The sequence below is a fragment of the Hippichthys cyanospilos genome, chromosome 9, assembly GCF_059441005.1.
Source record: "Hippichthys cyanospilos isolate Australia breed blue-spotted pipefish chromosome 9, RoL_Hcya_1.0, whole genome shotgun sequence".
Classification (NCBI taxonomy): domain Eukaryota; kingdom Metazoa; phylum Chordata; class Actinopteri; order Syngnathiformes; family Syngnathidae; genus Hippichthys; species Hippichthys cyanospilos.
Window position 1 is genome coordinate 19274954 of NC_142377.1, and position 17619 is coordinate 19292572.

The window sequence follows — 17619 nt, forward strand, 5'->3', positions numbered from 1 at the left end:
TGCCGGCCTAGGGTATGCTCGTATGTGCACATACAGAAACTCTTATGTTTGAACATGGTGTTTGATATGGACTATCTGTGACGAACATAGAAGTCCGACCCTCACACCCAGAGGTTGTGGTCTCCGGCAACACCCAAAGAACTCCAAATAGAGAGAGTACTCTGAGCTACTACCTCGTGCAAAAGCACAAATGATATAAAGGACCTGTCCTCCACATGAAAGAGGAATAAGGCTACCTTCTTGGCAACCGTGAAGCACCGTAACGTACAGAAACTCAGCCATGGGACAAAAGGTATGCTCTCACCTACTCTGCACTAGGGGCAACTCATGAGTGGAAGAGAGTTCGACTCCTCTCAATAGGACTGGTACAAAAGCCGAGCACACCACCTCAGGCTTTTTTTTCCTTCCAATGAGTGGATTTTCCACATTTTCAAAGCTAGATTCTGGGGAGATACCACCATCTCTCAGCGCACACTGCATGCAACACCCTTGGATCCTACCACAAGATGCAAGTCCATGGATTGGGGGACCAAGGGTAGTGCACCAAGGGTAGCAATGGAGCTAAATGTCAAGACAGTCATTTTTAGTTGACCTATTTTTAAAGTCACCCAACTTTTTTTCCCCATCTTGCTTGAAATTTGGACAAACTGAATGCTGGCAAGCTCAATGTATGCCTTCATGTTACTGAAATTTTCAGTAATGTCGTGTAGCCAACAAGTAGAGATGAACGAGAGCTTACTAGTTGTCACACAATGAATGTCTTTTGGCATTGAGAACCAATAAAATCTACTTGTCTTCAGCAATTTGGCGGGCAGGTGTCACATTGGAGGTGACCCCTTTCTCTTCCTCTGGGAGTTCAAAGGTGAGCGAGAGGATATTATGGGATGTCCAGAGGGTTGTTTTTGCCGTGAACCTGCCATGGAGCTCGCGGATGTTGTGTGTGCGCGCGCACGCAGCATGTGCTTCCTGTTAGTTCCAGATGCCACTCTGACAGGTGCATTGATGTGATTGATACTCCATTCCGACTTTTCACCCCCTCCCCTCTCACCTACACTTTCATGGCGGCGACCCCCCTTTGCGTCAAAGTTTATTCACAATGCTAGCGTCGGGCCGGCCAATAAAACGAGCCCACTCGGCCGGAGCTCAGCTGGGTTTTGCGGCTTGACGGTAGCTGCCCACTCAGCCTCCAGCTGAGAGCTATTTCACTATTTATTTACATGTAATTATGACTATGAGGTGCAGATATTAGCACTGTCAAGAACAATTTGACCTGACATTTTTCACCAAGCCTGGCCCCTGCTGGTTTTAGCAAACAAACCATCCCCACCCCGCCTCCTCCTTCTCCCCATCATTCTCCTTGTCTTCCTCCAGCCTGCTCTCCATCCGCCTCACTTTCCTCCTCCTGCTGCACACACACACGCCAAAACCACTCTCCTGGAATCAGAAAATCTGCCGTTTAATTTCGAAGTCTATGTGTGTGTGTGTGTGTGTGCGTGCGTGCCCTTTTGAAAGGGGGCCTCTCTTGTTCCCAGTGGCTGAATCCATCCCATAGTTACTCAAGCATATCACTAGCAAAGAATAGACGACTGCTCCCCACACATTCTCCAATTGCAGTCCAATAGACGACATATTAACCTCTGGTTAGTGCGGGGTGGGGACTTTATAGCTTCTACTCGGGTGTGTTTAAGAGGTTAGTGGACAGCTGTGCTCGCTCAGATGTAACGGCATTACTAGAGACATCGATGAAAATGTGAGATAAGGGACATGTGTGGTAGTTTGAATGATTTGGGGTCAATGCTCAATGCATTAGCTTATAAAGGTATAGAATAAGGATTTAGTTTAAAGCATTACAGAAATTATTTGCTGGGAAAATTTATATATATATATATATATATATATATATATATATATATATATATATATATATATATATATAAAACATGCCATACATGTCCTTGCATAAATGACCAAAGTCAGACCTTATAGCTGTCAAATTCACCATCTTAAATAGGAGGCCCAATCGACCTTATCTAATAAACCAACTATCGAGGAGTCAACTCCTGCACCCCCAAGCGTCCCCCTCCTCCCTCCCCTCACATGAGATGAGGGGGCCAGCCCAGCGGGCAGTCAGGCCCCTCTTCTGAGCAGACAAAATGACTATTTAAAAATAACAGCGATTGCATAAATTGAATTAAAGCGTTTTGGTCACGGTGGAGGTGGCGCGGTGCACGGGGGGGGGGGGGGGGGGGGGGGGGGGGGGGGCGCTGTGGTGGCAGGCAGCAGATGATGGGCTTTGGCCCGCATGCCACTGCCTTAATTGGCTGCGGCACATTAATAACAAGTGAAAAGTGTCTTCCACCAGGAATGAGGTAGTGGGACGGGGGGATGGAGGGTCTTTGAAGAATGCGGTGTTGGGGTGGGGTGCTAATTGTGTTCAATTAAGTGGCTGATTGGCACTGACAGAAAGTGGGCATTGACATGAGAGGCGCAGATGAGGATGATTAGCAGCCGCTGGAACAAGCTGTCACTCTTCACAGGGCCTTTCCTGTGTGCCTCGACCCCTCCCTGCTTCTGCCTCCTTCCGTCCACACCAAAAAACAGACAAATAGTAAAACTAATTCATAGTCATCTTACTTCCATTTTTACATCTTCCACTTTGGACTTCCCTTTGGTTTATTCTTTAGACATTTTACGCACATTGCTACTGCCTATTCTTACTGCTGCTCACATTCACACCTCGATATAGCAACCCCTTGCTACTGGCAAAATGTCAGATTTTTTTGCTCTCTAGGACAGCAACTGATGAGCATTGTGTAATCTCAGAGCATTGTGTAATCTCAGAATTTTCAAATATTGACTTTTATTTCGGAAAACAATGATCAATAGTTTGGACGATAAGATGACGTGTTACAAACCAGAGCAGCATCCGGATCATGAAAAAATTGCACTGCCAACTGCAACAGCATCTGCACTGCCAATTTGATAAAAACAAACAAAAAATCCATATCTATACTGCTTAATAAAGGAATGTAAATTAAGTGTTTTTATTTTATTAATCAATTGGCAGAATATTCTACCACAATTGACTAAAACTGATTTTTAACTGCAGGCCTAGGCTGGTTTATCATATATAGCTTTTCAATCAGTTTTTAGGGTTAGGCATGTTACAGATAACTAAAAAATAAATAACATACAAAAATAAAAGACTTTAAGGATGACAGGCCATCGGAGCCCACGATTTCTTTCTCGGGGTCGAGTGTGTGCGTTTAGGAATAGTTAGCTGTCCCTTGTCAAAGTCAGACACTTCCAGGATGAACAACGGCCGTAATCCTGCCTCGAGGACCGACCCTTGCAAATATCGATCTGCAATTCAAGCGTCATATGCGCCGATCTCCACTAATCGCTCTCCATCTTCCAAGGTGCTGAGATGCTACATTCTGCAGCGTTCAGATAACTGGCGTGCATTTCGCCCGCGCTTATTTTATTCCCCCACCTCTCGTCTGGCCCCCTTTGACCTCTGCCTAACTTAAAGGTACATCTCGGGGGCATTTCATTTGGGCAGAGCGCCGCAGCTATCGGTGACAGAGGAACTAATCCAGTCTTGCGCAGATTAAGAGTATTTGTGGAGCTGCGGCTGCGCTGGATGGAACAGAGGGGCTCTCGCTATCAGCTCTCCAGGCAGGCGAGCCCTCGGGCCAGCGCAGTCCTACAGGAGGCTTTGTACTCCCCCCACCCACTTCCCTCGCACTCAATATCACTTTCTATTCGCGTCTTGAGCACCCCTGCCCTCCTTCAATAGGCTGTCACATTTCCACTCTTTTTTTTTTTTTTAAACACACTGCTGCAGGTGCGCAAATACGCAGAGGATTTCACTGCGGAATTGTATTTTAACAGTGTTAAACATGTTCAAATGTTCAATACCATTTTCTAGTGGCATCCCGATCACTATTTCATTTTCACTCTACCATTAGTCTGACATCTACTGCTGAAGGTTCTCAAAAGTTGCACATTTCAATTCAGGATTTCATTTGAGACAGCATTATTGCCCATTTTTTTCCTTTCTATCTCATTTTGCATTCCTTCTATGTTGAGAACGCGTATGCTTCTTCAATAATCTACCCAATGCATACTCTCCCTTATTTTATATACATGGATTCCCCTGCTATTTTTTTTTTTAGATTTCACAGCAGAACAGGATTTTTAACAGTATTAATGCATAGTTTCCCTTTCATTATTTTATCTTCACTTCTCGAGCACTCTTGCCCTTTTTCTGAGGGCTTCACATTTTCACTTTATTGGAGCAGGTGAGGATAAATTGCAGATTTTATTCTCTAAATTGTCCTCTTGATAGTATTGATTTTAATTACAAATTATAAATGGGAAGTCTAGAAGAAAATTGCTATTAATTTCATGAAATGTTAAGGAAAAATGCTCTACTGTGTTTTATTGCTGGGGTTATGTTCCTACAATACTCAATCAATTAATACCTAAAATAGGTAACAGCTTTGGCATAGAGTTTGAAATGATTGTTCCTATTAAATGTAAGTTTATTTTATGATATATTCTTTTGTTTGTCACTTGTTTTACAAGTTTTTAGTTAATGATACTGTATATTTTAATTTATTGTATTTTAATTAATCATGTTTTTGATTTATCATGTATGTTTTAAGGTGGTAAAACCTGCTCCCCTGACACTTAATGCACTTTTAATCAAGCACGCATTAACATTTTCTCTCTTTTTTTTTCCTCTGTAAAAACACTCAAAGTTCAAACCTTTGTAGAAAGTGGAAAAAAAACAAACAAAAAAAATGCATGAAGTTGAGAGACTGCGAAAGGTGAACCATGTAATTGTTGAATTAATTTTGACTTTCTTTCAAATGTTTTCATTGTTTTGAGGGAATTTTAGTGTTTTAGTGGTATTCAATACTTGGTATTGGAAACTATTCAAGAAATCAGTACCTCTTCTAGTATCGGTCTAAAAAGAGAGTTATTGAACATCCATAGTATTCATCCAAATTTTTCATTTCCGTATCACATTCTCTTCACTCCATCTATTGCGATGCTTTCCTTTTTTCAATCATTTACTTCTGCATGTGTTAAAATGGGAGGATAAGTAGCAGGTTTCACAAAGAATTTAATTTTAAACAGTATTATTGCAAGTTTTCATTTCAGTATCATTTTCTTTTCACATCTCAAGCACTCCTACCCTCCTTCCGTAGACTTTTTCTTTTTTTTTTTTTTTTTTGGTGAAGGTGTTCGGACAGGATAGGATAGGTTTCAATCCAGTGTCACTTTCTCTTCGCACGTTGAGTACCCATGACCTTTTTCTCTAGGCCTTTGCATTACCACTCTCCTTCCTTCTGAAAGCTCACATCTGCAGGTGTTCAAATAAGAGGAAAACCAACTCATTCCGGTTGATAATTCCATTCTAAACCACATTAATACAGGTTTTCCATTTCAATATCACTTTCTCTTCACGTCTCGAGTACCCATGCCCTTCTCCTGTAGGCCTGTAAATTCCCAGCTTTTTTTCTTTTAATACTTTCTGCTGTAGGTGTTCAAAAAGGTATATATTTCACTTATATATATATATATTTCACTTATATATATATATATACACACACACACACCGCTGCAGGTGTTTGGGAGGCAAAAGCTACAGATTTCACTCTATAATTATATATTTTCTGTCACATTATTGCATGTCTTTATTTCCTTCATCGGTTTCTATTGGAGTCTCCAGCACCCCTGCCCTCCTTCTATCGGCCTTCACGGTTCCACTCGCTTCTTTTTTTTACAAACACTGCTGTAGGTGGCTGAATGGGTGACTACGCAGAAGATTTCACTCCGGAATTCATTTTCTTTTGGTGTCTCTTGTATCCATGCCCTCTTTCTTCTGGCCTTTCCAGTCGCCAGTCTTTTCAATACTCAAAGTTGCAGGTGTTCAAAGGGGAGGAAAAGCAGCAGATTTCACTGAAGAATTGTATTTTAAATCGTATAAATGCAAGTTTTTTTTATTTAAACGCCACTTTCTATTGGCATCTCTAAAACCTCTGCAATAAGCCTTCACATTTCCACAATCCTTTTTTCCCTTCGCATGGCTGTAAGTGTTAGAATATGAAAAAACTACAACAGATTTCACTTTAAAAAGTATCATTGCGTGCCTATTTGGTTTCACATGCTATTCGTGTATCTAGCAGGGCTGACATCTTTCCACCAGTCCTCATATTTCCACTCTTACATATTTTTTACACTCCCTGCAGCAGATGCTCAGCATAAAACCACACAAATCATTAATAATAATAATTATTATCAATATCAGTAATAAATAATTTCATAAATGTTTGTCATTCCTTTCTATATGACATTCTCTTCACATCTCTACATACACACTACCTGCAGGCATGTCAAAATCTGAACATTTCACTTCAGGATTGTATTTTGTATTGTATTGTATTTTGCTTTAATTTCCACGCAGCACACCAAGACACAAAAAGAAAGTCATCAAACATTTGCACAGACAAAAAAAAAAAAATGCAATGCGACTGTTGCAGACATGAGAAGGGAGCAATGAAAGGAGCTCTTTATGTGCCTCAAGTACGCTATTTATTTATCTGAAAGGATGCACATTGTATCAATTTACAATTCTCCGCAGGCTGAGGGGCTCCCAACTTGAGAGAATTAATTACTTTTTTGTTATTATTTTTAAAGTAATCTATCTGTAGAGGGAGGAGGGGGTTAGAGGGAACAGCCCGGAGCATTGTCCTTTAAACTAAAGTCCTGGCTCGCATTATCTCCTCAAGCAGAACTCGCACTTGCACCAGCAACAAACGAGCAGCAAGAGGAATAGGGAGGAGATAGGGGTGTGAAGAGTAAGGCAAATAAATAAATAAATAAATAAGGCTGTTATTCTTTTGTCCAACTTTGATGCCAAAAATCCAGCACAAAAGCAAAAGTATATTATATAAAAGCTATATTGTTAAATATTGTGCAGAAATGTCTGTCGAAAACATTTTCACAACCTGATTTTGCATTGTATGCTTGATCAAAATTTTCACAAAAGGATTTAGCAAGAAAATCAGCAAAAATGTTGTGTTTCCCAAGCAACACATCCTAAAGTCTCAATAGTCAATGTTTTGCTAGAATGTTTTTCAAAAGGTTACATTGGGTTACAATTTTAAATTTAGTTAAATTCAGTAGGAAAGTCCACAAAGCACATCATATATTGATTGAGCGATAATTTTTCATGATTTGAAAATGCATTTTAAACTTTTATGGCAAACAAACAAACTCAGTTTTAGTGCTGTCTAAAATGCACAGAATGCTCAGAATAACATTTTTAATTTCAGTAAATGGTTTCTTATGGTTTCTTTCTGTTGGTGTCACAATGTAGGGGACAAAGTCATTTTTCAAGTCAAATAAAAAAACACAGTACACATATATGTAGAGCAAATACTATATACTGTATATATTTTACAGTATATTATATAATTTATTTCATTATTGTCTTACATATAAATGTTCTAGAAAACATGCAACAAAATCAACAGGTTGGATGTCAAAACCACAAAACTTTTTGCTTTGATAAAATTAACTTGTTAATTCTGATAACATTTTGGTGGAAATTTTATTCGATTCTTATTAGAGTATACCAACATACCCTTCATTAGTATTTTTAACCAAACTTCCCATAGGGTGCTGTAAGAAAAGTGCTTATCTGTGCTGCTTCAGCAAAAATAAAAGGATTAAAGGCATTTTTTTTCTTTTGGAGAATTACTGACGGCACTGTCTGACCCATCCGATCCACTAAAATAGAAAAAAAGTGCGATGACGGCCATTTTTTGAGATAAGGCATCCATTTTCTTTTGAAGAACTTTTATGAGCGTGAATATTAATTGCAGCAATTGTTAGCCATTGCGCTTCATCAGGGGGTGGCGATGCAATCGAGCTTCAATTAAATAGCTAAAATGGACTCTCCCTGCAGGACACTTTGTTAAACTTCCTTCCTGTGAAGCTCTCTCCCAAGAAAATGACACGTCATACGGGTAGAACAGATGATCCCGTGGAAATAAATGCAGCAGTGTGTGAGGGCGCTTCCGAGTTCCAAAGGATGTGATAAATGTAGAAAAGGCTGGATTCTTCCTGCACTGGCTCCCCGCATATGTCTGTGTGGCGACGGCCTCCGTGATGGCCTAATTGGTTTAGCAGCCCAGGGGGTCACAGGTCAGCGTAGCGTAGCCAAGCTAAACATGAACCTGATGTTGAGAGGAAGGCCTGCTCGCCATAGGAGGGAAATGTGTGGGACACAAATCTGCTTTTCCCTTTTTTTTCAAACTATCTTTTTGCTATGGGAATATATATATATATATATATATATATATATATACACACACAGTGTTGTGATACAGCTCAAAAGGATAGGATGCAAATATTTTTCTTCTTCTGAAGTAATTTTGCTCATATTTAAAATAACTTGTCAGTAGTTTAGCTATAGCTCATCATTTAGATGATGTGAAACATTACTCAACAATTTTAACAATTCAATACGAAACATCTTTGATTCAAATCAGTTGTTTTTACAGCCATATTATATAGGGATAATTTTTACAATATAAATCATATAGTTCATTATGTAGTGTTTTTCTAAGATTTTTACTTTATACATTCTGTACACTATTTTTTTGGTAGCATAATTTCTACTGTCTGCTTCAGGATTCAGTGTATCCTCCTATTATTATTATTACTAATATTTCCAGCATTTTTTGTATTTTAACCTTTTTAAAATCGTCCTAGTGAGTATTTTGTATATTTTTTCTGTATCAATATAGGAAATTCTACGCAAACTGCAATACATTTTTTTCTTGTTAAATCCAGCCTCTATAACAAGGTGCTTGAGAGTCGAGCACAACTGGCGGTAATCTCCTCCATTTGAACACATTTTGAGCGCTTCCTCTGGCGAATGTCACATGCTATTACAATAATCTAGAATATTGAATTGGAAGCTTTATGCAGTGGGAATAATGCGCGCCCCGTCATATTGCGGGGCGAGCCCTAACCTGCAGTATCAGCGGGCCTCTCGGGCTCCGCGCGGGGATCTGAGAGGATCATTTACCAGTTCCAAGTCCATTACTATTCATGAGATGACTGGTTTGGGGGCGAGGGATTAGGGACTCCCTCGGCGCTTGTTGTGCCGCCGGCTCCGGCTCTGGCCTCGGGCCTCGGGACGGGGGCCGTCTGGCACGGGCGGCGAGTCTATTATAGCCTCGGGATCCCGGTGTCCCTCATCGGAACACTCAGTGACAGTGCCAGCTAATGGAAACAGTCACCCTTGTTTCCTTCAACCCCGGCTCATCTTTAAGAAAAAGACGGGCCGCTTCATCCCTTTTTTGATCAATTCCAAGTGGAAATGCAGCCTTTCTGGCGACGAGTCCAGGGCTTACCCTGCCTTTCACCCGGGGGCGTGGCCACAAATTTTGAACGTTTATTTTTCAAAATAGTGTCCGTCAAAAGCTGAACACTTGCTCCAAAGGTGCTGAATCACTTTTATCCCACGAGAGATGATTTTTTTGGGGGACATGCTTCTTATTCATGATGCTTCAAACTTTTCATATACCCCACAGACATATTCCAGTTAAAATTTCATGCAATGTACTAAGTAAAACAAAAAAGAAATGTAAAATAAGCAGGGAATGCATTTGTAAAATTGTGAACACGGTTGTCTTCAAAGAGAAATTCAATATTTTAAAAAGTGTGTGTCACGTTCGAGTCTGAAATCCCATAAAAAGTATGACATATACACCCAACAATGTTAGAGCTGCCATTATGAATCCAGTTTTATATATGTGATGCTAAGACACAAATCATTAGCATAATAGCATAAGTAAGGGGTGCTCAATGCGTCCGTCGCCTGTGGTCTTCCGGTCAGCCGTCTAGCTATTTCTGTACCCCGCATGACATCTTATGAAAAAATTAAAAAAAATCAGCTGATAAAAAGAACGTCAGTCAAGAAAAAGGAGCGTCAATTGAAATAAGAACGCCAGTCATCGCTTGATTGCTGCTTTTTAGTCAACAAAGTCAACAAATCACGTTCCAAAGAACACACCCCCAACGTTGATCGCAGGAGGTTGGCTGTCGGAAAAGTAGCGCAGCAGGCAAAAATGTTTGGACAGCCCTGGCATAATTTTTTTAATGTTTTCGGGCAACCCCCCTTTTTTTGATGAATTATTGACCGGCCTAGTTATGCTCATGGTTGAGCAAATGTGAAAAGCGTACTCGGATTACGACCGACACCAGAAAAAATAATTTTCATATCCGACTGCTTGAATAATCAAAAATAAAATTCTCGGCAACTTATCGGTTATTAAAACATTGGTTTCTTGAATCCCAAAGCCTTCCACAGCAACTTTTGTGAAATTTGCATGAGGTGTTGATTTTTTTTGACATTCTGGTTGTTTGGCACGCCCACAGGTGATGAGCATCCTTAGCAACGGGAGCGCGGTGCCCTCGCAGCCACAGCATGACTTCTCCATCTCGCCCCTGCACGGCAGCCTGGACGCCTCCAACCCTATCTCGGCCAGCTGCAGCCAGCGCTCCGACCCCATTAAGAGCGTGGACAGCCTGGCCTCCTCGCAGTCCTATTGCCCCCCCACCTACAGCGCCACCAGCTACAGCGTAGACCCCGTCGCAGCCGCCGCCGGCTACCAGTACAGCCAGTACGGCCAGAGTAAGCGCTCTCCACCTATACACCTATGACGGTCTGCCTCATTGATTCATGAAGCCACTTCAAATATCAAAAATACATAAGAGGAACGCAAAATACTTCAACAAAAAAAAACCCAATCAAATTAGGATGTCAAATTTCCCGCAAAATCCAAGAATGCAAAACAACTATAAAAAAACAACTATGCAAACAAACCCAATAAGGGAACAAATTAATATAGCAAAAAAGTCAAACTTTACCTTCTCCATCAATTCGAGATTAAGCTCAAATAAGATTGTGCTCGTACGTAATCATTTATAAACAGATGTAAGGTACCATATCTTTCAGATTGTTGGTGACAGAATTTGAATTAAAAACAACAAATTTAAAAGCTGACATCAATAGATGAAGTACACTTGACAAGGCGCACTATTGATTTTTGAGAACAAATCATTTTAAAGGGATAGTCCACAAATTTAGCCATTTTCGGACATAAAAAGTGATTCGGTCCAAAATTAATTTGAAGACTATTTTTCACGTACAAGTTATACTATTACAAACCACAGAAAAAAACCTCACATTTGCTAAATGCTAACAAGCAATGAAAGCATGGTCCAGCTTGAGAACATCACCTGACCAAACGTGATCCATGATTGAGCCTTGAGCACTCGGAAAATGTTTTTGTAAAGACACTAATTATAGATGAAGAGTAATGTATTCATCAAATAAGTTCAATGAAATAATGAACTCTTTACAGGTGAAAATGGCCAAATAAGTAGCCAAGATCCGCCTTGTAGTCCAAGTTTTATTTATCGATTTGTTTATTTAACTTTGGTTAACAGTCTGTATGCGCACCTCTACAAAATACAAACATAGATTTTTACAAACATTACAGGCACCATCTTCACCTATGCACCCTAGTCAGTGGAGGGCGAGACACATGCTGTTGATAAAGACTCCCCCCACCCCTCGCTGCCCCATCATGCCTTAGTCACATCCCTCTCCACTTGGATGGGAAAGAGCAAGAGGGCCACTTCAAAGAGCGGCACGCCCTCGGGGCCGCCATGTCCTCTTGCCCACCTCTTCCTTTCGCCTTCATCGCACACTCGCGCGCACACATCAATAGAGCCCGGGGGCAGGAAAGCGTTAGCTTTATTAGATTAGCATAATTGACTGATGCTGTCGCGGCCATTCAACAAGGTAAAAAGGGAGCATAGCTCCCCGAGCGTCATTTGTTTGTATTTCCTCTCAGACCTAGCACGTTGCGTCACTGATGCGTCACGTGGCGTCAAGCGGATGTGAGCTGATGCCGGCTTAATTAAGACGCTGATTGAGCGCAGTGGACGGCTAATGAATGGAAAGGGAGCTGCCGTCAGATGATGAAAATGATCAGCCTGCGCCGAGTGTGGAGGGCATGAAATCGCAGATGCCAAGTGTAATGAAGACTGGCACGCATACTCGCACACTCATGGGTGGTGTGTGTGTGTGTGTGTCTGTTGGGGGGGGGGGGGGGGGGGGTAGATTAGGGGGTTCTTGCTGAGTGACAGCATGAAGGCGCTACCAGGCTTCACATGCTGCATGCCAGCAGCATGCCAACATTGTTTTTTTGTTTTTGTTTTTGTTCTTTTTTTCAAATAGAATCTTTCACTCTGGCTTCCGAAACACTATTTCCCATTGATCACTGAAACTGAACTGGTCTTAAGTCAATAATACATCACTCACATGACTAGGATACATCTCAGAATAATTGGCAGTCAATCACAGGAGGGATTGAACGATTCTGAGGCAAAAAAAAAAAAAAGTGATAGTACAGGGGAAAAGAGCTGGACTATGGCAAATGATTACTTGTGGTTTTATCAAGAAACCCACATAACCAAAATATAAATTCATCAAAATAGAAATTGAAATGTTGTGGAAAAAATGCACTGAGTTGTAACATGAAGATAAAAAAGACAATTTTGTGATAATAGCTGTTTGATGATAATTTATAAAAGAATATAATGTTACAAGAAATACGCTGTATTTCTAACCATTAAAAAAAAGAATTTATTTACAGCAAAAGCTGTAATATCATGGGGAAACATTTTTTGTGAGGATTCACTTCTTGGGCTTGATTTACACAGACATGGAATGAGCCAAAGAAAATGGCAAATTTTTAGGGTGGGGCAAATCGAATTTACCTTGTGTGGCAATTTGGTAGACTGCGTTGCTCTTTGCTGGGCATTTTGGCAGGCCAAGGGTGTTTTCACTTACAAACTCCAGGCGCACCTGACAATTTGGTATCAGAAAGTAGACAATAGCATAAATCATCATTTGGTCTGTCAACGATGCACAATGTGGTCACATTCAGATGTATTTATGTTTGGAATATATGACCATTTTACAAGGTGTTTTTTTTTTATTTTCAAATCGTTACATAATATAATAATATAATGCAAATAATTGTTCAACCCTAAAAGAAAACCTGATTCATGAAAAAAAAATGTACAGTTTTGTGGGAAAGCTACCATTTTAGTAGCTCCTTTCAGATTCATTGTGAGAGTGAGTTCTAAACAGAGGGCATTTGTTGTTGTTTGTTGCTAGCTGCCGTGGACTACCTGGCTAAGAACGTGAGTTTGTCCACCCAGAGGAGGATGAAGCTGGGCGACCACTCAGCCGTGCTGGGACTGCTGCAGGTGGAGACGGGTCAGGCCTACTGAGGCTAGCAAAGACGGCGCGCCACTGGACCGACACTTTGGAGCCACTTGACTTGGATGTTGATAGTAGTTAATGATATCATTTCAACTGCTTTCTCTGCTTTTTTTTTTCATATTGTTAATACTATTGTTGCTGGATGACTGTTGTTAATATGTTGTTCTTATTCCATGACGTGGAGGAGGATTGTTTTTGTTTCCCTGAGCTGCACTTCTTCTCCCTGAGCTACTTTTTATTTTATTATTTTTAATTTTTTTTTATTGAGGGTTGACCTTCCCGCTTTCATATTCATCTTGACATTCCAAAAGCACTTGGCCACTCTGTGGGAAGTCTGGCTGGAGGGAATCTGCAGGGAATTTTAAGCAGTGTTTTGGCGGCCAATAGAACCCCCCCAAACCCAAACCCACGTCCCCCTCTAACCTTCATCCCATCCTTAGCCGCGGTCCATGGGGAAGGGGAGCTTTGGTTGGGGGACATTAATGTATTTTGTTGGGAAATATGGACGCCAGACTACATTATGCTAAATCCTGTCTGCCAATGGGTAAAGCTGATTACATCACACAAATATAATATCAGGCACCTCTCTTGGCCTTGCACAAAACAAGCATTCCTTCCAAAACATTCCAAAAAAAAAAAGTAAAAGAATTTCTTTTGAAATGGGGAAAAAAAGCACAGATGAACAAGACGTAATTTTTCGACTGTGAAGTTGACAATTTACTCAAATGTTCAGCATTTATACTTCTACAAGGATAACGCACGTATGTTTGCAAGTTGCAATGAATGGAAAAAAAAATGCAATTTTGCAAGGAAAAAATCCAATGAAATTCCTACAGTTCAAGACATCCCGATTCTTTCCTTATAAAGTTCACAATTTATTCACCATCTTATTGCTCCATATGTTTTTTCACTTAAAATGGTTTGCCTTTGAATTTTAATTAACGCCTGTAAAATTGTTATCAGAAAAAGAAAATGGTTAAAAACTCTGAAAAAAATACCCAAATTTAAGACTATACAGTCATGATTGTATGGAAACTAAAAGACGAAAGAAAAATTAAAATTATGAAAACAAATTGTTGTAATTCATGGAAAAATTATTACATTGTATTAATTTCTTTGACTTTGTCTATAAAATTCAAAATGAAATCTGGAATTGTGTACTTCATCAGGGTTTTTATTATAGTAAGATTGTGTTGTTTTCTTGTAAGCAAAGAGAAAATAGGCGCGAATAAAATCCAATTATACAAATAAAAACCGTTTACAAAAACAAGATTTGAGTTAATTACTCTAAAAAAACTATTCACGTGACCAAAGTTGCAATATTACAAAAAAAAAGGGATGGATCAAAAAAATTGAAAGATTTTTCATTCTTACGAAAAAATTAAGAATAATTTAACACAAAAAAATACTACCGACTCTTGGCATAAGTAATTTTCCACTTTTAAGGTTGAATATTTAAATGTCCAGGTATAGCCCTCATCTAGTACCACCTGCATCTCTTCATGTGTCATTTATTATATTTCTATTTTGGGGGGTCAAAATTTCCCAGCGTGTACAGTCTCTTTGTTTCTAAAGACTATGTTTTATACTAAAACAAATCTTTCCATTTCACAGTGACTGTCTGTTAGCTTTCTGTTGGTTTTGTTGGACTTTGTATTTAATTGCGTTTAAATCCCACTTCGGGAAGCAGAATGTGTAAACACTGTGGAATAAATTCCCCTGAAGATGCGGTCCAAATGAAAGGACCAAAAACTGCTCCATATGGACCCCGACACGAGCACTCGGCGGATCTTTTTACTGCTGGCCAGACAGGACTGGACCGTTTTCATATTCAAGCGTCCTCCACTCAAAAAAAAAAAAGAAGAAAAAAAAAACCTGAGTGGCGTTGGATTCATATGCACTGAATCACCTGCTTCTCCTGTGAACTTGTGAATAATTAAAAAAAAAAAAGGCAAGAAAAAGAATTAGAGTCGTCTTTAGTGTATCAAACTCATTTCTAACTCTCAATAAACATTTGGATATTTAAAGCGTCTTATTCCTCCCCGTTGCCCCGATGAGCTGAATTAACAACTTTAGTTGCTTTTCTGAGTTCCTGCTCTTTCTGTTCAGCATGTGTGTGTATATTATCATGGTATAATTTATTCTGCTCTATGAATATTAGACTAGTGGGAAAACTTGTATTGGTATTTACTACCTTCAGCCTGTGGGTGTGTTTACTGTAACACTGGCGTAACTGTTATCAAATAAAGATCCCAATTCAAATGAAACTTTGGCAAAATGTTGTGTTGTCTGCCTTAAAAAGTATGAAATTATCCTTTGAAAAATGAAGGCAATCCCCATACCTAGAGGAAATGTAATAACTTTTTTTGCCATTTTCACATGGTTGCATTCAAATATGTAGTTAATGCATTTTTACATAAACTAGATTAACTACATATTTGAATAATAAGAGTCGTCCAGAGCATAGCCGATTTGTTTGTGTCCATTTTGTTTCAGCAAGACAACAGTTAATTGCACGCCACCCAAACACATGAGACATCATTGGAAAGGCCTGGATGTTGTCTACTGAGCACACAAAGACTTGATAGGCTAGCTCGAATGAGTCAAATGATATATATCAAAAACAAATGTCCACCACAGCGGACACAAATGAATAAGCTGGCATTCCGAAGGATATACAACAGAGCTGAAAGCAAACTATATTCGAACTATATATTGGGCCGGTTTGGCAATATATCACGGTTTTAGAAGTCGTGGTTATATAAAACCATCCAAGTCTGTCAAAACCAGTAAGGTATTGTTTATCTATTTTACCTGTCAGGTGCAGAGTGTAGCTTTCATTGTGTATCAAATGTGAGTCCTCCTCTGCTGCAGCAGCCAATCACATTGTCCTTTTCTTGGTTTGTCAGCTTCAGTACCACTGTAAGGTAGCTAATGCAGTTAAGTACTGTAAGTAAAGTGGCTAACGTTATCATATACTACTTTTACAGAGTGGTTCATGTGATATCATTCTGTACTGTCACCCTTGCATGTTGTGTGTACAAAAGTTAACAGCAAGCCAAACTCCATTCAAAATGAATACGGGAGTCAGGAAGTAGCGTCCGAGCTTTAAGTGTTTTATTTGCCAGCACTGTCATATCCAAACGAACCAGAGTGAAACTAAAGGAAACAAACAAATACGCAGTATTATATAAGTGGCTGCCTAATTACAAAACACGTGAATGTGTTCTGTAAATAAACAACGATGTAGCAAATTGTACACTGTGCGAATTCTACCCGGTGCCCCCCAAACGCCATACACAAACAATAAACATAAAGCTCACTTTAACTAAAGTTTACTAAATTCACCACCCGTGCTAACATGCTAAAGCACAAACCACAAAACCAGCGAACAACTTCCCAATTCAAGATATAATACTCACAGGCGAATGTGCGTTTGTACTTCTGTACCGCTTGAAAAGAAACTAGAATATTTGCAATTTCTGAAGAAATTGCGTGTGAAGGTGTAACCTCTGAAGGCAAAGGTGTTGAATGATGTGGAATGGTGGGAATTGGGGGAATTGATTAAAGTTGGAACGGTCCGAATCGGATGAAGAATGACAAAGATAGAAGTGATAAACTGAAAAAGTGGAATTGTGGGTAATTTTTGAACTCTGGAAAGAAGAAAATTCAAACTACCATTGAATGGGGGGAATTGGATGAATCGATTAAACTTGGAACGGTCGCAATCGGATGAAGAATGGCAAAGGTAGAAGGGAAAAACTGAAAAAGTGGAATTGTGGGAAATTTTTGAATTGTGGGTAAAAATGGAGTGGCGGGCATTGGGAGAATGGATTAAAGTTAGAACGGTAAAAATCGGATGAAGAATGGTGAAGATAGAAGGGAAAAACTGAAAAAGTGGAATTATGGGTAATTTTTGAATTGTGGGTAAAAATGGAGTGGCGGGCATTGGGGGAATTGATTAAAGTTGGAACGGTCAGAATCGGATGAAGAATGGCAAAGATAGAAGGGAAAAACTGAAAAAGTGGAATTATGGGTAATTTTTGAATTGTGGGTAAAAATGGAGTGGCGGGCATCGGGGGAATTGATGAAAGTTGGAACGGTCAGAATCGGATGAAGAATGGCAAAGATAGAAGGGAAAAACTGAAAAAGTGGAATTATGGGTAATTTTTGAAATTACGTAAGAAGAAAATAGATACATCATGGAATGGCGGGAATTGGGGGAATTG

General features: G+C 39.7%; 1 protein-coding gene and 1 long non-coding RNA gene across 5 annotated transcripts in view; one reads left to right on the top strand and one right to left on the bottom strand.

Annotated features, from left to right (window-relative positions):
* The window catches only part of pax7a (paired box 7a), a 66172-nt gene extending 50515 nt beyond the window's left edge, over window positions 1-15657 (top strand). For all 4 annotated transcript variants that reach the window (XM_088422856.1, XM_088422855.1, XM_088422858.1 and 1 more), the window contains 2 exons: window positions 10468-10723; window positions 13283-15657. In XM_088422856.1, the coding sequence (XP_088278982.1) occupies window positions 10468-10723; window positions 13283-13398 (372 nt within the window). In that variant the 3' untranslated portion in view covers window positions 13399-15657. The remainder of the gene's footprint in view (window positions 1-10467; window positions 10724-13282) is intronic.
* Window positions 1-17619, bottom strand: part of LOC148419321 (uncharacterized) — a 73278-nt gene that overhangs the window by 37198 nt on the left and 18461 nt on the right. The window contains exon 6 of the long non-coding RNA XR_015866560.1: window positions 12880-12967. This is a non-coding gene — a long non-coding RNA (uncharacterized LOC148419321). The remainder of the gene's footprint in view (window positions 1-12879; window positions 12968-17619) is intronic.